Source organism: Juglans microcarpa x Juglans regia, chromosome 7D (assembly GCF_004785595.1).
Source record: "Juglans microcarpa x Juglans regia isolate MS1-56 chromosome 7D, Jm3101_v1.0, whole genome shotgun sequence".
Lineage (NCBI taxonomy): Eukaryota > Viridiplantae > Streptophyta > Magnoliopsida > Fagales > Juglandaceae > Juglans > Juglans microcarpa x Juglans regia.
Genome location: NC_054606.1, coordinates 24,303,545 through 24,326,884, shown reverse-complemented (window position 1 = coordinate 24,326,884; position 23,340 = coordinate 24,303,545). Strand labels below are relative to the sequence as shown.

General features: G+C 33.4%; 1 protein-coding gene across 1 annotated transcript; it reads right to left on the bottom strand.

Annotated features, from left to right (window-relative positions):
* Window positions 1-10,321: 10,321 nt before the first annotated feature.
* LOC121238426 (beta-glucosidase 12-like) lies at window positions 10,322-14,416 on the bottom strand. Its single transcript, XM_041135276.1, has 13 exons — window positions 14,218-14,416; window positions 14,051-14,123; window positions 13,228-13,286; window positions 12,849-12,924; window positions 12,626-12,703; window positions 12,424-12,511; window positions 12,069-12,324; window positions 11,776-11,891; window positions 11,432-11,652; window positions 11,283-11,314; window positions 10,988-11,090; window positions 10,777-10,885; window positions 10,322-10,652 (listed from the first exon to the last, which is right to left on the bottom strand). The coding sequence occupies exons 1-13, from the start codon at window positions 14,380-14,382 to the stop codon at window positions 10,484-10,486; spliced, it is 1,545 nt and encodes a 514-aa protein (XP_040991210.1). The 5' UTR covers window positions 14,383-14,416; the 3' UTR covers window positions 10,322-10,483.
* Window positions 14,417-23,340: the final 8,924 nt, after the last annotated feature.

Below are 23,340 nucleotides of genomic sequence, written 5' to 3'. Positions count from 1 at the left end.
ATCATTTACTCACAGTTCCTTAAGCACGTTAATATGATCACTGAAATTGATGATTACCACAAATTTTTTATATTCTTAGACTTTTTTAAAAGTAAATGAGAGAATTTAAATTAAGAAAAAGTTAAAACTTATTTCAAGTAGTTCTCTATCTCAGAGCAATTGTTCAGCACGTACCACTGAGTTTTCTCGAACTCTCTTCCACACAAGTCATAACCACGCACTGCACCAATTGGACGAACTTGTTGGAAAAATATAGAAAACACATTCCGTTGTCTTGCTCGGTCAACGTCAAAGTTTCTTTCTGGCCGATCAAACCGAGTGTCAACTCCATGGAAATATTTGGAACAGAAGGTATGCCACTCATCGTCAATGTATGCTTCTGCAATTTATCCTTCTGGACGGGCCTTGTTACCCACTGTACGTTTCAACTTTTCAAGAAATCGTTCAATAGGATACATTCATCCATATTGAACTGGTCCTGCAAGCCGAGCCTCACGTGGCAAATGAACGGCTAGGTGAACCATGACGTCGAAGAATGATGGTGGGTAAATACTTTTTAGCTTACGCAATATTATGGCAATTTCTCGTTCCATTCGATCCAAAGCTTCTACATTCAACGTCCTAGCACATACGTCTTTAAAAAATACACCCAACTCAGTCAAAGCCATGCGCACATCTTTGGTCAAGTACCTACGGATACCATTAGGCAAGATACGCTGTAAGAAAACATGACAATCATGACTTTTTAATCTAGTTATTTTCCAATCATTTGTTCTCACACACCTTGTTAGATTCGAGGCATAACCGTCCGGTAATTTTATCTTCATTAGCCACTCAAAAAATGTAACCTTTTTATTCCTTGACAATGTATACCCAATCGGCATGTAGACAGATGAACAATTTTCTTACAATTGCATTTCCCGTCTTATTTCCAACCGCTTCAAATCCTTCCTTGAATTTATTGTATCATTTGTTTTTCCTTCAATTGACTTCAATGTTCCCAGTACGGATTCACATATATTTTTTTCAATATGCATAACATCAAGGCTGTGCCGCAATTTTAACTTCGACCAGTACGGGAGTTTGAAAAATATACTCTTCTTTGTCCAATTCAACTCATTCGTAGCTCGTTTTCTCTTTCGTTGTTTTTTACCAAATTCATTACATCCAACATCTATAAATTGTGCAAGTACATCTTCGCCAGACAAATATGGTGGAGGTTGGCCCCATTCAACAGTTCTATCAAACATTCTAGAATTTCCACGCCATCTATGGTCACCAGGTAAAAATCGACGATGACCCATGAAACATAATTTCCTCCCGTACGTAAGCCATTCAGATTTGGTATGTTTGTTACAAGTTGGACATGCCATTTTCCCCTTAGTACTCCAACCTGACAAATTTCCATAAGCGGGAAAATCATTTATTGTCCACAACACTACAGCATGTATCTTGACGACTTGCATGTTGGTTAATCAAATGTGACAACTCCATTCTCCCACAAATCTTTCAATTCTGCAATCAATAGCTGTAAGTGTATGTCTATATCATTTCCCGGTGACCTCGAACCTGGGATGAGCAAACTCATCATGAAATATGGATCTTTCATACACTTCCACGGTGGTAAATTATACGGCATAAATACAACTGGCCAAGTACTATGACTAGTACTCTTGTTTTCAAACGGATTAAATCCATCTGTTGCCAACCCAAGTCTTACATTATGTGGTTTTTCAGCAAACCATGGGTGTTCCTGATCAAATTCCTTCCACACCTGGGAGTCAACAGGATGTGATAAAATATCATCGTTCCTTACTCTGTCTGATGAGTGCCATGTCATGTCTACAGCCATTGCGCGTGACATAAATAATCGTTGTAATCTAGGTATAAATGGAAAGTGGCGTACGACCTTTTGCGGAACATTTGCCTTATCCGATGTCCATCTTGACTCGTGGCATATAGGACACTCGTTCAACTGCTCATTTTCTCGCCAAAATAATATGCAGTCATTTTTACATGCATGTATTACGTTGTAATCAAATCTGAGTCCTTGTTTCAACTTTTTTGCTTCATAGAAGTTACGAGGTAAAGTATTGTCTGTCGGCAGTGCCTCTTTAAACAGCTCAAGTAACATATTGACTGCCTTAATAGATAATCGACATATTGATTTTGTGTTAAGCAATCTTATAGTAAATGACAACTTACTGTGTCTTCTACATCCTGGATATAGCTCACACTGTGAATCATTCCACAAGCGTGCAAAAGTGTTATGGCCCCCATCATTTGAGCTTGATGTGTCCGTGTCACCTTCATCCATAAACATTCTTGCACCGATGTCACCTAACATTTGCTCCATATCCTCATCGTATTCATCTCCAACAATCTCTGGTTGTACATCTTCATCGATCTCTTCCTCTTCATGTGGAGCCTCAAATGAAGTTGGATATGGTTCGCCGTGTAAGACCCAATCAGTATAACCCTTATCAATACCTTTGACAAACAGATGCTCTCTCACCAAGTCTATCCTATGAGAACGCAAATTCCTGCATTCTCTGCATGGGCATCTGATACGCCTATCACTATCACATGTATCCAATGCAAACTCCAAGAATTTCTTAACACCTTCAGCATATACGTTGTAATTCTAACCCAATCGATCGCTAACTCTCATCCAACTCTTATCCATGCCGGCTATATTCATTACAAACAATCACATGTGCATCAGCAAACAACCATGTATCATGTACCAATCAATGAGTATGCCACCTTTCACCGGGTAGTTGGTCCTATCCCGTTCGGGATTGTAAGATCATAGTCGCTAACCTATGATCTATTATCTGTCACGTCCAACAAAATTTCGGCAACATCTCCCCATAGTTCTCCAAATATGCTCGTTTGGTTGTGTGCACTGACGATTAACACGTCGTTGCACCATCACCGAAACTGCATATCTGGAGAACAATGGATGAATCTACCAAAATCATAATGTTGGTGACAACAGATATAGTTCTATAGTTTGCGAGAATGATCTTACAATCCCAAACTGTCCACTCTGGACAATTCAAGAGTTATCAATCAAGCATTCATCAGGATTGATAACTCTTGAACGGGTCTAAGGTTTATTTTGATGAACAAACAATGCAAGATATGCTAACATATGTCAAATAATAACAACATATTATTTATACAATAATACAACAAAAACATAATTAGTAGGTATTATTTCAATATTTATTCCAGATTTTAATTTAAATATTAGTTTTATTAATTTAGAATTAAGTATTTAGGTATTATTAAATCTTAACTATTTGTATTTTAATTTAAAGATTTAGTAGTATTTTAATTTACAAACTTCATTTTATTAATTTAGAAATAAGTATTAAGTATTATTAAATCCTAACTATTTGAATTTTAATTTAAAGATTTAGTAGTATTTTAATTTACAAACTTCATTTTATTAATTTAGAATTAAGTATTTAAGTATTATTAAATCTTAACTATTTGTATTTTAATTTAAAGATTTAGTAGTATTTTAATTTACAAATTTCATTTTATTAATTTAGAATTAAGTATTTAAGTATTATTCAATTTTAATTTACAAACTTCCTTCCAGTTTTCAGTCGTCTTCAACAACACCAAAAACTCCATTAATCACAAACTCACAGCAACACAATCAATAATATCAAAGCATACAAATTTCTAACATTGCAAAATATTAAGTTCAAACTATGCATGAGAATATAAAATGTATACTTGAATTTTTGGAGATGAAAAGGGAAGGAGATGGTGATATGTCGTGCGAAGAAGCTCCACTGCAAGTAGTAATCCGAGAATATTGAGTGAGATGGAAATTTTTTTGAGTTTGGGGGCTAGTTTGAGGAAGAATACCTCTGGTATGTGAATGGGGTAAACTTCGGGCGACACTGAGAGGGCATGCTGGAGGAGAGCGACAATATTGTGAGGTTCTGTAGTGTTTTTGCAGAAGATTTCATGTTCGAACGGTTATTACTAACCGTTCGAACGTGAAAATATTTAGCGGGAGAAAATTCCCTCCTAGATTTTCACGTTCGAACGTATAAATAATATGTTCGAACGTTATTAATTATTCCCGCTCGAAAATTATCCGTTCGAACTTTTATTTTTAACTGTTCGAATGATATTGTAAATGTTTATTAATATTTCTTTTTCATTATACCTTTGAATAAAATAACAACATTAATATATATAGACATATTAGATCATACTATAGTTTAAATAGCGGGATATTTTATCACCACTGTAATAATCCGTTTGAACTATAACAAATAACGTTCGAACGGAAGTCCATCAATCTTTAATTGGCGGGATGTTTTCCCACCATAACAATAATCCGTTCGAATGTTATTTTATACATTTAAACGCCAAATATGTATTCGAACGGTTTACGAGTGCCGTTCGAACACATCACCTTTATGTTTAAATATAATTTTTTTCATCATTAAATGAAAAATACTATAAGATCATATTTATTAGTTATATATACTATCATATATATAGTAATCTATACTAAATATCTTCTGATATAGTATAGTATACTAGAGTATACTATAAACATGTAAGATGATATCTAATAATAATATATACTATGATATATATTAATAATATATACTATGATATATATTATATTATACTAAATTAGTATAAAGGAAAATATATTAGTAATGATTACGATATGATCTATAATAATCTATAATATATATGATATATATCGTATCATATATATTATCCTATATTAAAGTATAGTGAAAAATATTAGATCATATGTATTAGTAATATATCTGGAGAACATATATATAGCCTCAAATATACTACGGTCACATAATGAATTATAAAGAAATTTATAAGATAATAGTATATTAGTAATCTATACTCTATATATATATGCTGTATAGTATCATATATAACTTATATAGTAAAGTATAATGGAATATATAGTATGATATATATTAGTTAAGTATAAACTCATACCATATAGTTCTATATGCTATCATTATATATATATATATATATTACAACCTCATATATAACACTTTGATAGTAAAGTATTATGATATATTACTATTATACTATAAAAAAATACATATAAGTTATTATGTTTTCATTTAAAGTATTCTACTATCATAATATATATTAAAATATATTATAATATTAATCTACTATAATAGTATATATATTATATTAATTTATAGGATTATAAATATAATATACATTTAATATAATTTTTACTAAACTTAAAACAAATTACGTTCGAACGTGAAATATTCACGGTCGAACGGTTTTATATTACCGTTCGAACGTAAAATATTAGGTTTTATATTACCGAAGGTTATGCACATATAAGTTATCGCGGGCAGAGATTTTTCTCAAGCCATCGTCCCGCCTGTTTGAAAAAGCGAGAAAACGTTTGAACGTACTACAATCGCCGCCGTCTGCCGCCTTAATCAGTACCTACGTCAAACACTCTTCCTCCCAAGTGAAGGTATGTATTTTCAAACTCATTTTACCGTTTATTTTATAATTTTATAGATTTATTCGTTTTTATTTTTAAAAAATTAGATTTTTTCATCAATAGTTACCGTAGAACATCATAAATCTACCGTAGGATGTTTAGAAATGAAGAGTACTATGTATTTTATCGAAGAAACCACGGAATCGATGCTATTTTAGGTGTTTTCATGGCCGCTGAGTTGACTCAGCCATGGTCGAGTTAGATCTGGTTTTTTGATTTAACCCTTACGTTCGAACCATATATTAAGCGTTCGAACGGTGTTCAGTTTCCGTTCGACCATATATTATATTCGTTCGAACGCTTTATATTAAATTCGAACTATTTTGTTTATATTAGATTATTAAATTATTTTAATCGTTTTATTGAATTATTTTATCAATTAATTTATTAAAGTAGATAATTTTGTAAATCTTTTCATCGTAATTAGATTTTATCACTAATGTTGAATATATATTTTATTTTTAAAATTTCAAGTTCATAATAATGTCTTATCGGGGCCGTAAACGTGGTAGATCTGGAGAATCTTCCATCCAAACAGTTCGAGAGAGAACTGTTTTACTTGAGCGACAGGTAAAACTGTCTGATTTTGTAACTCTTATATGGGAGAGTCATTCCCTCCCATCAGTATTCAATGATCGTGGTTGGGCACCAATCTTAGATCAGCGAGAAGAAGGAATGCGTTTCCTTCATTGATATCGTTATTGAGTTCTATAAAGAGCTCGGTGCTGCCAGCCAAGACGATGGAGGGGCATACAGGATCTGTGTCCGAGGAGCTCCTATTATATTTTCAGCGGACGGACTCGTTGCATATCTGGGTATTCCTAGGCTTCTTGATGCCTATCCAAACCTGTCGCCTAGAGAGTCTGATCCTTCAAGTGATGCAGCTATGTCTCGGGACGAGGGACAAGATTGCACAGATGAGAACGATACGCTTGCTGATCATGAGGTCAGGGACTTGATTGTTGGTCCAGATGCTCCAGTGTATGATGGGACGAAGAGTATTAGGCAGGCAGATTTATCTTCTTTCTTCAAGATTATGAATTTGATTATTGCCAACAATATTGACCCACGGCAGCACAAGACCGAGGTCGGCATGGATCGAGCGAGATTTATGATACGGGTCGCTCGTGGTATCTCGATCGACCTCGTTGGTTATATATTTGAGAGGATCCGATCAAAGGCACGATTCATTACGACAGATATACTGCCATTTGGGATCCTCATCACTCGTTTTTTGCTACATGCCGGGGTCGAGTCCGAACCTGCCGAGCGTTCCTGATTTCCGATGGCACCGATCAACAGCACCACCCTGTCACGGAGCACGGGATACTCGAGATTTCGTTTTCATGGGGCTGTTCCTAACAGGGCTGAGATTCAGAGAGATGCACAGCCGGGAGATACTGGAGTATCGGCTAGTGAGACATCTACACAGGCTGAGGCATCACGCACATCTATTTGCGAGGAGATGGCTGACATATTGCGTGCTGAGCTCGGCATACACACATCAGCAGTGATTGATGCAATGCATACTGCAGTGCATACTGCCATGTCTGAGTTGCGTACAGAGATTATGTCTGCCGTCTCTGGGTTACGTACAGAGGTTAATAAGTTACGTACATCGATTAATGCCAATAATGCAACTCAGGTCACGCTTAGTACTCGACTGACACAAATAGAGACATAATTAGCTGCAGTCGAGGATGTGTGTAGAGACCTCGCATCACAGTAGTTTCTATTTTTTATTTATATTTTCTTTTATTATAGTTATGAACAATATATATGGTGTTTTGATAATTTGCTTTATTTATAAATTAAATATAAAATCTTTTCTGGAGTAATTATTGATTTATATTATGTGGTGTATGGTTAATAATATTTATTTAACTAAAAAATCTTATTTAACATAAAAGAAATCATTAAAATTGTAACACCCCGTATTTCAGTGTATTTTTACTGAAGGATTATTTTTGATTGTTCAAAAATTTATCCTCTTATTTTTAAAATTGGTTGGATTTTTAGTAAGTTTATTTCTATGATTTTAATTTGGTGAAAATTATTTTTATGTGCTTTCCAAATATTTATTTATTGTTATGCATTTAAATTGCTTTTAATATTTAAATTAATTACTGTGGGATTTAATTATTTCAATTTGACTTTACCATTACGTTTAAATTATTTTATTTAACTTGTGGTTTTAAAATCATCTCCGTTGGACCTAAGTTTTGAGGATTGGACCTCATTTCTTTTCCCTCCATTTTTCTTTCCTTCCTTTTTCTTTTCTTTCTTTTCTATTTCTTCTTTATTTTCTCTCCTCTCCCGCGCGATCTCTCTCTCTCCTCTCTTCCGCCCGTTTCCATCATCCCCTCCCAGCGCCGCCGTCTGTCGGCGGTGGTCGACACCGCCCGGTCCTTTGCGTTCCCCAGCCGCCGGCCGTCCTACCCCACCAATATCACCGCCGTTCGTGCCGCCGTTAGCCTCCACGAAGCCCTCGAAACCCACGACGCCGCGGCACACTTTCCGCCATTGCGCCGCCGTCGCACCGCCATTGGCCACCATCTTCCTACCACTTCATCCCCGACCTCTTGGCAACCTATTGGACCCAACCCCACCTCCGATCCGTCACCGGTGAAGCTCCACCATCTACATTTCCGATTTGGGCATTTTGGTCTTCTACCGCCCATTTCGCCGCCACCCACGGCAAACCACCGCCACCATTGGCTTCACCGACCTCTCTAGGCCCTACCCTACCATTTTTGGGTCTTCGTTTGTCCTCGTTGAAAAGTGGGTATCTGTGACCCACGGCCACAGTGTATTTTACACTGTGGTGTTGCTCAGACATCACCACTTGCAGCTTCGTGATCCTCCGGAAATTATTATATTGCACTGTAAGTATTTTCCTTAAAGAACTTTCGTGATTTAAATATATTTTTGCACTAACACATATTATCTGTGAATTGGTTTGTTTTGCCAGACTGAGTCCGAGGAGTTTCGGGGGTCCGATGGATTGTGGACGGAGTTGTGTGTTTGTTTGCATTGTGAATTGTGGTTGTTGGTTGTTGGTTACGGCTTGTTCATGTACATCGCATATTGCATGCATGATCATGTTTGTAAAGAAAACTGGGTTTTCGCATGATTGCATACATGTTCATGTGTTTATTGAAATTGGATTTTCATGTGAGTAAAAGAAAAAGAGACTGTAGGGATGGTGGTAAGCAGGGATGGTGGTTGTGTCCCGCCTGTGATTCCCGCCTACAGTGCTCTGTTAAGTATTCATTGTGTGTAAAGGAACTGTAGGGATGGTGGTAAGCAGGGATGGTGGTAGAGTCCCGCCTGTGATTCCCGCCTACGGTGCACGCGATAGGGATGGTGGTAAGCAGGGATGGTGGTTGTGTCCCGCCTGTGATTCCCGCCTACGGTGCATGCGGTAGGGATGGTGGTAAGCAGGGACGGTGGTAGAGTCCCGTCTGCGATTCCCACCTACAGTGTCCGATAAATGGATTGTTTGTGTGAATCATTTTATGGGAAAATGTTTTACGGATATTTTGGGCCAAAATGGGATTTTTGGCGTGTGTTGGAAATAATCATTTTTCTGGGAAAAAATGGTATTTTATGGCTAAATGTATTTTGCTATATTGTTGGTTGCATTAATGTATTTTTATCCCGAGAGTTGTTTGGTTTATACTTACCTGTGGTACCATTTTATGGTATCGCAGATTTTGATGCAGATGATGATGGCAAGCCTTAGCTTGGCTCCCTTGGAGGAGTGATCTGGGATTGCTCCTGTTTAGTGAGTTATGTTTTTATCAATTACTGTATTTACCTTTTGTATTATATTTGGGATGACTGTATAATTTTTTAAAGATAAATTGTGTTAAATATTTGTATTTAAATTCTGGTACTTATTTGACTATCCGCTGCGTTATTTTATTTGTACATTGTTGCATGTACACACACTGGCACTTCGTTGGGATGTGTGACCGTGTTGTCACCATCCTGGCGTCTCGATCCCTGTGTATTTATATAAGGGGGATTGGGGGCGCCCCAAAAATATTCTTAAATTAATTACATAAAATTAATTAATGAATTTGTATATGATATATATTTTTTATATTTTGAGTTTTGTACCGAAATTAATATTATACCTTCGAATGTATAAATGTAGTGCTTGAATATCTTCTAACTAAATATATTCCGTTCGGACGGTTTAGAAACCTTTCCGCCAGATTTGCCACAAAATATTTTCCGTTCGAACGCAACAAATAATCGTTCGAACGTTTGTGAACTTTAACCGCCATAATAAATTAATTCTTCGCCAAATTTTATTTTTTGATGTTCAAACGGGAAAAAGTTTTTGAGACGATTTAATTCGTCACAGAAAATTATCTTCGAACAGTTATTGTAACGTTCGAACTGTTTTGTAAAGTCATCAATTTTTTGGGACGAAATTTAAATTTCGTCCCAAGAAATGACTTTTAGGGACGAAATTTTTTTCATCCCTAAATAATTTCGTCCCAAAATCTCAAATTTGTTGTAGTGAGATGAGATGGTTTTAGATGAAAGTTGAAAATTGAATAAAATATTATTAAAATATTATTTTTTAATATTATTATTGTTTTGAGATTTGAAAAAATTAAATTATTTATTATATTTTATGTAAAAATTTTAAAAAATTATAATAATGAAATGAGATGAAATACTTTCACATTCCAAACGGCGTTAGTTTTTAAAATTTCAACACACTAAGAATGCCAAAAATTTGAACAACCACGTATGATAAAAGGCGGAGACCGTCCGCAAAGCAATTTATTATTCTGCAAGCGTTTCAGCCAATACAGAAAGAAAATTACATAATTCAAAAAGTACAATATTACTCATAGAGAAGAGATACATGCTCAATTTATTGATAGGCAGTTCGTAATGCGAAAATCTTCATTTCTATTTCTTGAGGAAATTCTTGAACCATTTTGCTGAAAGTTTAGGGTGTCTCTTCAATCCGTTCTCAAAGTCGATAAAGTGGATGCCAAACCGAATCGTATAACCAGAAAACCATTCAAAGGTGTCCGAGAATGACCAAGCAAAGTATCCTTCAACTCTCACGCCCACCCTATTCCAAGGAAAAAAAAAGAATTGAAGGTCATAGATCATACATAGATCACAGAGAGAGAGAGAGAGAGAGAGAGAGAGAGAGAGAGACAGAGAGAGAGAGAGTTGTATGATTAAGCACTTACCCAATAGCCTTATGAACATACGCAAGGTGCTTATAATGATAATAAATTCTGTGGGTGTCCACAAGAGCTTCCTGAAGAGGTATTGAGGCATTATTGTGCTCATTGACTCCTAATAAAAGATTACAGTTTAGCTTAATTAGATAAAATGGGACATCCAAGAATTCATCATCGACTTTATGCAACAATAATTGAAAAAGGTTGAGAAAATTACCATTCTCGGTGATGTAAATTACTGGATTACCGTACTTGGTTTTTGTGTAGACAAGAAGATCGTAGATTCCTCTAGGATAGACATAGAGCCAATCCGAAGCAGCCTAAGATTTATAGAAAATGAACTGATCACTACATAAAAATTTGCCCAAGACTGCTTTCTTCTGTCATCATGTACTGATGGTAAGGTGGATAGAAAATAGCTATTAAATCCATATATTTTGCAATCCATATATCAGATCCAGTATCATCCATTCAGTGAAAAATATATATTAATTTACTTATAATTCATATACCTGTGGACCAATGAGGACCCCGTCGCGCTCACCTGCCATGCACAGCCAAACAAAAAATAGACGATGTAGTTAATATTCGATAAATGGATAAGACAAACGTATATATCGATCAATGCTAGCTGTACGAGTACTGTTGAATTAGTACGTACCTGTTTTATTAACAAGAGCATCTGTCAAGTAGCTTTTGTTCAGAGACTTATCTTCAGGTACATCAGCAACATAATTGGCAGTATAGTAGTTTAATCCGATAAAGTCGTATGATCCCTTCACCAGCTTCGATTGCTCTGGAGTGAAAACGGGTAATCGGTTTCCACGTACGTGAGTGCGCATGCTGAGGGGATAGCGACCCTTTGTCAAGGGGTCCATGAACCTGCAACAAAATATAAAACCATCCACAAATTGAGATCAGGATATGAAACGACGTAATCGTCCTATAATTTAAAAACAAAAACAGGTGTGACCATGGAAAAAAACTAATTAAAGAAAAACATACCATCCAAATCTAAAATCAATGGCACGTAACGCGGCAGCACGATCTTTCTCCGATTTAGAATATGGAACCATCCAATCCAAATCAACTGTTATCCCTACAACACCTTTTTGCTTTGCCTGAACATAGTGAACGTGATTTGGTTAATCAGGCCATGGCTAGTCTAGTTTAAGTCAACACAACGTCAGTACGACAAAGGCGTATATATATATATATATATATATATATATATATATATATATATTTTCTTGGTGTAAAATTCAACTTATTTGGTAAAGATATAATAGTGTTGGAACCTGATATTTGGTCTTATACAAGTTTGCCGCAACTGCATGAGCAAGAAGCAGATTGTGGGCTACGGTATATGGCTCCGTCGCTGAATCCCCACCGGTGCAATTCATGTTTTGCCAGCTCGAACATCTAAAAGGTGCTAAAACCCCAGCTGCATATCCACCATTGGTGAACATATGAGGCTCGTTTACGGTGGTCCAGTGCTTTACCCTATCACCAAACTCCTTGAAGCAAAGCTCTGCGTAGTCCTTGAAGTCTTTCCTAAAAATTACGTACGCATGCACGGATATATTAGAATTACCCATTTCCATATATGGAATGTTGGTGATACTATACGGTCGTGAATTAGTCATCACTTACAAAATGCGGCGACTTAAGAAACCGCCATACTTATGATCCAAGGCTATTGGGACGTGCCAGTGGAAGATTGTCACATAGGGCGTAAGACCTGCATTTCAATAATTCAAAGTACCATTAATACATGATCAGTGAATTATTTATGGGTTGACATGACCTCCTCATTATTAGTATATGGTGATAGATTAATGTAGACGCCCGTGACCTTGGGCTAGGAGTTCATTGATGACCTGGTTGTAGTGGTCGATTCCTTTCTGGTTCACACCATCACTAATCTTTCCGGCTGAAAATTGAACACAAACCAATAGTACTTATGACATGATTATATATCATATCGAAAGCTTTAAAAAATTAGACAATGAATATATATAGGCATCGGAAATTAATTGCTAGAGATATATCATTGAGGCAGAAAAGCATTTAATTACTTGGTATCAGTCTGGTCCATGCGATTGAGAATCTGTATGCATCTCCATTCATATCCTTCAGAAGCCCAAAGTCCTCCTAAAATTTCCAGAAAAGACAATTAATCTTCTATAATTATTATTTTAGCATAAAAATGTTAGAAAAAAAGCTTTTTCCTTTTTTTTTTTTTTTTTTTTTTTTACAATTTCTCAGATAACATTTCTTTAAAATAATAATTATTTATTTTTAGTTTTAGGACTTGATCACAAAGCTAGCTCATCATAATAGAATGGAAGCGGAACGAAATTGCTACCTCATCAATATTTAATTTTTTTCCTTATGTGGTATATACCTTTTACACTTATTTATCCACAAAACGGGTAAAGAAAAGGATACGCGTACCTTGAAGCGATGATATTGTTCACTAGCTACATCCCCATTACTGCCATCCGCTATTTTCTCTACAGTTTCAAACAAATCAAATTAATATTATTTAAGACTAAAGCACAAGCCTAACCACAAAGTTTGTTCGAAAATATTTTCAATGATTAATGGGTCATATATTATATATTTGGATGCTAATTAGGTGATTTCAGTTGACATGATCTAAGTTGATTTGTGAATATTAGTATTTTGTGGGTCCTATTGAAACGTGTTTGAATGTAAATAGATTGAGATATGTGTTTGAACGTATACAATAGTTTAAGATAAGTTTTAACTTTTTAATGAAAATTTGAAAAAGTAGTGAGTCCTATCAATGATTGATTTGAGATGGGTTGAGATAAGTTTGTGTTCCGAATCTAGCCTTAGTATTTCACTTTGGAGATTAAGCAGTGGTTTTGATAGAGAGTTGAGATAAAATGAATTGAAAGTTGAATAAAATATAGGTAAAATATTTTTTTAATATTATTATTGTTTTGATATTTGAAAAAGTTGAATTGTTTATTGTATTTTGTATAGAAATTTGAAAAAATTATAATGATTAAATTAGATAAGATGCATTAAATGGCTTTTTGTATCCAAGACACCCCAAAATGTCAATTTTTTTTTTCTTCTGAAAATAGCAGTAGGTTCTTAGTTTTTCGTCTTCATGTCATTTGAAATAATAATTTTCTCATTCTTACGATAGATATAGATAAACTTATATTCAAGGACGACGCATCGTACGTAATATTATATATATATATGTAGAGAGAGAGAGAGAGAGAGAGAGAGAGAGAGAGACCTGGGTATTTGTGGGTGTAATAATCCCACATACTTTCTCCTTTGCCATCATAAAACGGCGTTGCACCTTCAACCTGGAATTCAAACACTTATAGGGGCATGCACGTATTTGGATGACTTATTTTGTGAACGTATTGAAACTCAAAATATGTGCAACCTGGGGCTTACCTGATAGTCAGCTGATCCTGCACCAAAAGTGAAACCTTTGGGAAAACTGGTCCTGTTGAGTGTAGAAATGCCGTAACGGGGAGTGATAGCAATGGCATTGATGGTATTGGCGAAAGAGGAAACAAGAACAAGAAGGCCTATGAGTATGTACCCTTCCATCGCCATATTGGGTTTTGGTGTGATTGAGAGTGTCACTAACTCGGCTTTTTATAGAGGAGCTGAGGCAAGTTGCCAATTGGGATTTTTCTTCCCTTTTTTTTAATCTATTTGTATACAGTACTGAACAAGTTGGGATATATAATAATTAAGTAAGATCATCATTATTAATATGACTTTTTACTCCCTACTTTGCATTTACATCGTTAATATAACATTGAACTCATGTGAGCCCATCATCAGCTAATTTTGTCTCGGTTTTTTATTGTTTTTCTTTTTAGACATGAGGCCGACAACGTGTCTCTCTCGATGGAAGTGATCAGTGGAATCATCACGAACTTTTAAGTTGTGCAATTAATATGAGCTCTGTTCACTGCGAAATTTAATTAACTATTTTGATCTAAACCAATTTATATCAAATTTAATTTTTCTTTTCGTATTGTGATTTTACCGAGTTTATAGATTGTGTTATATATATATATATATTATCACCCATACTTTTATAAATATATATCCATTATAATAGATGATTGGACAATGATATATTTTAATGTTCCGAAAATTAACTATGTATATATATATATATATATATTCAAATTGATATTTCCAATTTAATATACAAGCTGATATATATAGACCTAGACCAAGATTTTATAAAGGGAAAGTGCGTCCATATATATTTGTCTTTTTTTTCTTACCACGTGTGTAGATCATTAGACAATGCCAATTAACTAAGAGTCATTTAAATTTTTATTATCTTTTTATTATTCTTTAACTTGTCATTAGATAATTAAAAATTATTTATTATATTTTATTTATGAATTTATTATCTAATATTATATTATATAATGATAAAAAAATAATTAAATAAAATAGATTATGAATACATTTTTTCATTAGTTAACTAATATCCATCTGTTCCCGCTGGATAACTATTGACTGGACGTTAGTTTCAACGTGTTCCACATGGTGTGGGCAGTGGTAGAACGATTGATTCAGACATGAATTACTTTCCCATATTGCCAAAATGAATGTAGCGTTAGGCCGTCAAGGTTTTTTTAATGAAAAATGATAAATACACATAATTTTTTACAATATATTATATAATTATATTTTAAAATGAAAGGCAATTTAGTAAAATATTTTATAAAAATAAAATTATTTTATAAAAATATTTTAACTTTAAAATATATGTTATAAAATAGATTGTAAAATCTGTTATATAATATCATTACTCCCTTTCAATTGATAATACTTAATTTTTTACAGAGAGAATCAAGCATCGGCTCCTTATCTCTTATATTGTATTAAAAAAAAAAATTATAGCATTAGGCCGCGTATGGTGATCTAGAAAACTCATCATGAAATTTTGTTTTAAATGGAAGAGAAAATGATATTTTGTATTATATATACACTGTAGCATCAGATTTGACGTACGGAATTGGAACATGTTTAAAATTTTATAAAAATTAGTTTTTTTTTTTTTTTTTTTTTTTTTTAAGCAAGTTAATTTCATTAAACAGAAAAGGTGATCGGAGGAGGGAGTGAGGTTCCTCAACAAATATCAAATTTTTCTTCATTTTTTTAATCTATTTGTATACAGTACTGAACAAGTTGGGATATATAATAAGTAAGATCATCATTATTAAAATTAAGCAGAAAAAACTATACAATGTATAGATACATAGCCAGCTATATATTGTATACTAAATAAAACTAAGGTTTCACTATTACCTGTACGAGTTTCTCTTTTATTACTTCCCAATTAAGGCACACAGCAGTGAATCAGTACTAGTACTGATTTTAGCAGCCATTATTATCAACATTCTAAACCAGTACTAGCGGAACGAGACGATTTTTTTATGGCGGAACGGGGCAATTCTAAACTGTCCAGCTTTGACCGTTGGGCGTGTCCACTACTACAAATTTTACTTTTTATTTTTTTCTTCTTTTTTTTTCTTTACATTTTTAATATATTTAAATATTTTAAAAAAATAAAAAAATATACTAATACACTAATAGTCATTTTCTTAATTAGTAAGTAAAATAAAAAAATTAAAAAAAAAATTAAATGCATGATGAGTCAAAATGAGTAAAATGAGGCTGCATGATAGCTCATTATATGTAAAAGCTACATCTCGGTAAAGTCATCTTTAAAGAGAGCTTTCATTTTGAAGAAAAGAATTTATAAGTTGTTATATATATACATGTAGAAAATTATAAGATTCTAAAAAGCACAACTTAGTATCTCCTTTAGATTTATTATGATAGTCTTTCATGCAATAATATTCATCTATTATCCGTTTTGTAAAGATATTTTTAAAAACTTTGTTTTCAATTAAAATTAACAGGTGATTTTTCATAAATTCGCCTTTCATTTTGGTGCCACATTCAGTCTATATATAATGCTACAATTGACGCTACAAATAACTTATTTCTTTGCTTAATGAAATCTAAAGCTCAACTATTTTTTCATACAAAATGTATACCAACTTTAAATGATTCTTCTAGTGTTAATTTATTCTACTTTGAGTTTCATATTAAGAAGTTTAGTATCGATCGTATCAAGAAGTTTTGGGTCCACGTTAATAAATTTTTTATTATCATACATTTAATTTTAGTTTTAAGCTTTTTTTAGAATATAACCCATGATCAAACCGAAAGATTTGTTAGAGGCAAAGAAAGTAATTTTGAAGGATCATATTATAGTAAATAGTTGATATATAGAAATTAAATAAAATTTCGGGCCATATAGAAAAAAATTGGAAAGAGACATTTCTATATTATATATATATATAGTACTGATTCTGACTGCCTAGCGATAGGGACAAATACATTGGTTTATGGCACAAGTACTAAGGGCGCGCATTACGTTTTGCGAACTTCATTTTGTAACCATGATTGTATAGACTATATATATAACTACGGCATGTTCATATATACCTAGCTAGATGAGGTTTGAAATACGAAAAAATCTATTTGCAAGCTAGTTGGTTTGTCTTCCAGTACTAGTCCAACTACTTCTCTTGCATATCAACTCCGATCATCGTCATGTCTATCATGACATAGAAGGTGTATCTTTCATGCTAGCTAGTACTAAATTATAGATATGAACTAGTTTTCCGTATTCTACCCAATATATTAGTAGTGATGATGATCAGTGAGTGCGCCCTAGCTTGTTATTCATTTTACAGATTATATATATTTTGTAGATAGTACTAAATTATAAATTCCTCCCTATTATTAATTTGAGATTTTGAAGTACTACTAAGCTGGATTCCACATGAAAATATATATAATTCTATATGCACCGGCCTGCCGGGAGGTATAACGTGCAAGAGTACGCGGTTCATGATGACAATTAAAGTTCGATTCTTTCGTTTGGAGAAACAATTAATTTATGTTTGTATGATCTCCCTGCTGATCGATTTACAATCTTTTATATATTTCTTTATTTGATTTTCAAGGGGCACTAATAATTAATATGCCATGCGTTCAACGATCGACTATATTAATAATTGAAATTAATACTTAATTGATAGCGATATCAGAAACCATGGCCCACAACCTTATCATCAAGAAAAATCAAGGTGCAGCGGTCGGCTGCTAGCTGGGGAAGACAGTAGTACTTCCAAAACCTAAAAGAGATCATATATATATATATATATATATATATATATATATATATATATAGACAAGCTAGCATGGGGTCTTGCGCGCTTCTCTTTAAAAATTTAAGTTTTTTTCTTTGAAACATGAATAATTTGATTTCAAAATAGCTTTAAAAATCAAATTAAGAATCTCAATCACATTTTACATCCGCTATAAACCCATGCATGCACTCTAATAAGAGCCTAAATGGTAATAAGATATTAGCGTACGTACTCATTTAATTCGTGTGATATATATATATATATACATGTTTCGAGATTTTTATAAATAATTAATTAGGACAACTTACAAAGCTAATCTTATCAATCGGTGCTATAAATTATTAATTCCAAATAAGATGCTATAATATTGTACTACTATATTATAAAGATAATCCAAATTGTCATTCTCCCAGCTTTTATTTTAAAGTATGGTTCAGTACTTTTACACAAGACAAATTATAGAGACAAATTAAAGAGCCCTAGTTTAATATCCGGTTAGGTTGGCCAGATAATATGATAAGAATATAAAATAATTTAAGTTTGAGTTTGTCTGATGATCAAGGATCGATCGAATATAATTTAGAAGTACACGCCCACGTTGAGATGGCACATGCATGCATTATGGCAGTCAAGAACGTGCATGAATCGATCCTTGCATCCTGGGAAATATCTTATCTGCATCATGTATTGACTCCTGATCATGATGATCTAGCTAGGTCTCTGTGTACTATACATACATATAATATATATCCTTTTATTAAGGATTTATATGCTCCGGACTTCGAGGTTGTGAACAGTGCCCAAATAATTGCACAACTAATTAAAACGTTCTTGATGATGCCAGTGCCGATCACTTCCCTCGAGAGATAAAATTTTTGAATATTATCTAAAATAATTTAAGTTTGAGTTTGTCAGATGATCAATATATTGAAGATAATTTAGAATCCGGCACATGGCAGTGATCAAGAACCTGCAATATGAATCGATTGATACTTGCATATATCGTGGGATTTGTCCTATTATCCTTTTCTTGTTCTCAATATATAATCTCTTGATCAAGATCTTTCAATTTCTACTAGGAAGTTTAATAAGCATCTGGGCAATATCTTAATTATCTGCATGAGATATATTTAGATATCATGTGTAATATATATACCATTTTAGTACAGATTAAGCTTCGGACCTTGATCATCAGGCTGTGAACAGACCTCAAATTAATTAATTGCACAACTTAGAATTTTGGGATGATGCCACTGATCACTTCCATCGAGAGATAGTTATATTAAATATTGCACACATGATAATACACACCGTTAATTTTTAATCTCTCAAACTTCTAAATAATATGCAAATAAATTAGTGATGATCATCGGCCTCATGTCAAAACAGAAAAACAAACAAATTAGCTGATGGGCTCACAGTTCAATGTTATGCACATGTCAATATATATTAAGTATGCAAAGGCAAAGTAGGGACTAAAAATTCATTCCCTTATAATCTTACTTATTATATATCCCAACGTGTTCAGTACTGTATATACAAATAGATAATACAAGATCTAAAGAAAAAAACGAAGAAAAAGTGCAATTGGCTTGCCTTTGCTCCTCTATAAAAAGCCGAGTCAGTGACATCCACACTACAAGGAATTTGGTCTTTTTTAGCGCTTCAAATTCATCGCTAAAAGCCCCAAAAACATCGCAAAAATTTTTTGTAGCAAATTTTTAATCGCTGCACGTTGGTTGCCAAAAATCAGATGCTGATTCTTTTTATCATTGTTTTACAAAAATTGCTGGAAATAAATGTATTTGAGGCGAAATAAAATCGCCATAAACGCTGAATAATTCGACGAAAAAAGTCCCTACGGTTGTTGGCATAATCATTGGAAAACATTATTTGCGGTGTTTATTTGTCACTAAAAACATCTCATAATTCACCGCAAAACTATATTAGGGGTCGCCGCGAGAATTTTTTTGCGGCGATATCCATTGGTGGAAATAAATTATTTGCGGCGAATAATTATTTGATTGGTAAGAATACATGAAAAAATTAAACATTTTTTTCACATAAACCAACAGGCATTTACACAACAAATATCTCTTTGATGGTTAATATTAAAAGCATCCAACATAATAATATAGGGTTGAGCAACCCCATATTAGCTAAAATCAGATAAAATCCACTTTCATGAACTTTCAGATGTATATCACCAATAACATTCAACAACCACCATGGAGCTCAAACATCTAACCCTTACATTAATACATTCAACAACCCCATATTTAAATATATTAATTATTCTAAGATTACATTAATTATTCATCTGATAAAATAAGAAATTGACTCCACATTCTTAATGGTCAAGTTGAGTCGTGCCAACCAACATGGAGCTCAAACATCTAACCCTTACTCTCTTATTTGAGAAAATAATAAATTCACAATAGAGACCTTAAATTTGTAAAAAAATCTGAAAGGCATCAAACATGATAACAAAACACCCAAATAATGTGATAATAAAACTAAAAAAAGATTAAAGATAATAATAATTACAAGAATTCAAGAAGAAATAATCCTGCATCACATTAATATAAGCTCATGCTTACGAACACTCTTCGAAATTGAATTTGAATTTGGAGGATGTGTAATCAAACAAACTACACCACATCAACCCATATTTACTTGCCTTGGAAGAATTCAAGGCAGCGGGAAGTAGAAGTTTTGCAATATTGGGCTTGCTATAAAGAATGAAAGTACATTAATTAGCATAATTAATGTACTTTCATTCTTTACAGCAAGCTGCCTAGCAATAATTATATATATATATATATATATATATATATTATGCATATATATGGGCAAAAATGATCTGAATTCCCATAACTTTTGGGGAATAATTTTTTTTTGATAAGTACTTTTGGGGATAATTAATGCAAGCTGCTATTAAATTAAAACATATAAATCCTATTGATCTAATACCCAACTCCAAAATCTAATTAAAATATATAAATCCCTATTCCACGACAATATGCAAATTTTCCAAACCCAATACTCTAAACTAAAGAAAAAACTGATGAATAGGACAATTGCAAAGTAAAATCTTCTCAAACCCAAAAAAAAATCCAAAAGCAAACAAAACCCAAGAGCTGCTAGTATAACACCAAAATCGTTCACACAAAAATTGAAACAAAATCCTAACTTCATGTTCATAACTCAAATCCATTAAAAAATTACCTCCATCACAAAGCACCTCACAACTCTAAGCCAACATGACAGACATCAAAGACATAATAATCTTGTTCATTACGCACTCTTGCAGCATAAAATAGAAAGATGAGAGAGAGAGAGAGAGAGAGAGAGAGAGAGAGCGGATGAGAAATGACCTACCGACGAGGACAAAGAGCATGGTGATTGTGGTGGTAGAGCAGGACCGAGGAGGCGTAGAGGTCACGGAGCAGAACAACTCCAGTCCGTCGGCATTGTGTACTCACACGGAGACTTTAGAGAGAGAAACAGAGAGAGAGAAAGATGCGGACATCATGAGAGAGAGAGAGAGAGAGAGAGAGAGAGAGACTGGAGAGGAAGAGAGCCGTTGGGGGGGTTGCGAAATAGAGGGGAAATGAGAGAGGGAGATATCGGGCGGGAGGGAAAAATGAAAGAGTACGTGAGCTCTAGTTCTTTTTAATTTTGAATATTACCTTTTACGGTGATTTAATGTCGCTGTAAAACACCTTTCACTTATTTTCGGCAATTTTTAAAGTTAAAAAATCGTTGTAAAAAGTAATTTTCGCAATTCTGTCAAACAATAAACCGCCGCAAAAAGTTTTTTACTTTTTTGTGGAGAATACTTCTGTCGCAAAAAATAAAAAAATCGCTGGAAAATACTAGTTTAGAAACTTGATAAAAAAGATGGCAACCATGTAAAAATTGCCGCAATTAAAGGCTTTTTACAGCGATTTTATTTCCAACAAACATAAAATCACCTCAAAAAACCTTATTTCTTGTAGCGTGGCCATAAATGAGAGTTCTCATTTATCAATAAAATTAGGTATCGTCCTCTTCTTTAAAAAAAAAAAATTCTAACTAGTAGAAATGGAGAAATCTTGATGGTGAAATTATAATCAAGAACAAGAAAACTAGGATAATAGGACAAAACCCAGGATGCAAGTATGGATCGATTCATGCAGGTTCATGAGTACTGCATGTGGGCGCGTGTTCTAAGGGCTTATTTGGGGAGTGAGATGAGATCATAATTTTGTAAATAATAATAAGATAATTTATAAATAATAGTTAGTTTGAGTTGAGTATTTTTTGAGTTTTAGAAAAGGAGAGAGAACGAGTTGAATAAAAAATTATAAAATTCAAATATTATTATAATATAGTTTTATAATATTATTTTTGCATGTTTGGGGATTTAAAAAATTGAATTATTTTTTATTTTTTGTTTAAAAGTTTGAAAAAGTTGTACTGATTAGTTTGAAAAAGTTGTAATGATTAATTTGAAAATTTTATATTTGAATTATGTTTAGGAATAAGATGAGATGAGATGAGATGAGAATTTTAGGATGAGATCTATTTTCAAATAAGCGAAATAGTCTTCATCAAGATCTGATAAACTCAAACTTAAATTATTTTAGATTATTATCATATCTATTATCCGGCCAATCGAATATTAAATATATAGGCCTCCTTCGTCATGTGTAAAACTGAACAATAATTTAAAATTATAGATGGGAGAATGACTATTTGGATTATGAGGAATAATTTATAGCACTGATTGATAAGATTCGCTTTGAAGTTGTCATTATATATAAAATTCTCGTAACATGCATCGCACGAATTAGAAGTCTTGATTTGGACGGGTAGGTAAGATGAATTAAGAAAGAACGTCCTTAGCTATTCTATTTAATTATTTCCAAAAGAAAAAAAAAATTACTTAGTTTAACAATTAATTAGTTTATACATTTTCATGATTAATATTGCATGCATGCAGAACCATCTAACATATCTCCAAAATATTGCAACACAAACTTCCTAAAAGGAATGGATCATCTATCTTCATATCTAAGTAGATCAACTTGGATAATAGCGTCAAAAGAAATGCAGCGTCCTCTCCATCAACCACATCAATGAAACAGCGGCATAAACCCTTAAAATCCGTTGTCATCAAACTTCCCAGCGGTGGAATTATATAACAGCGTCAAAATAATACTTCTGAAAATTATGAAGTTCTTTTGTACATCCATGGAAGTAAAAGACGATATTGAAAGCGTACGTTTCCTCTTTATATATGTCAAAAGAAATAGGGGTTAATTAGATA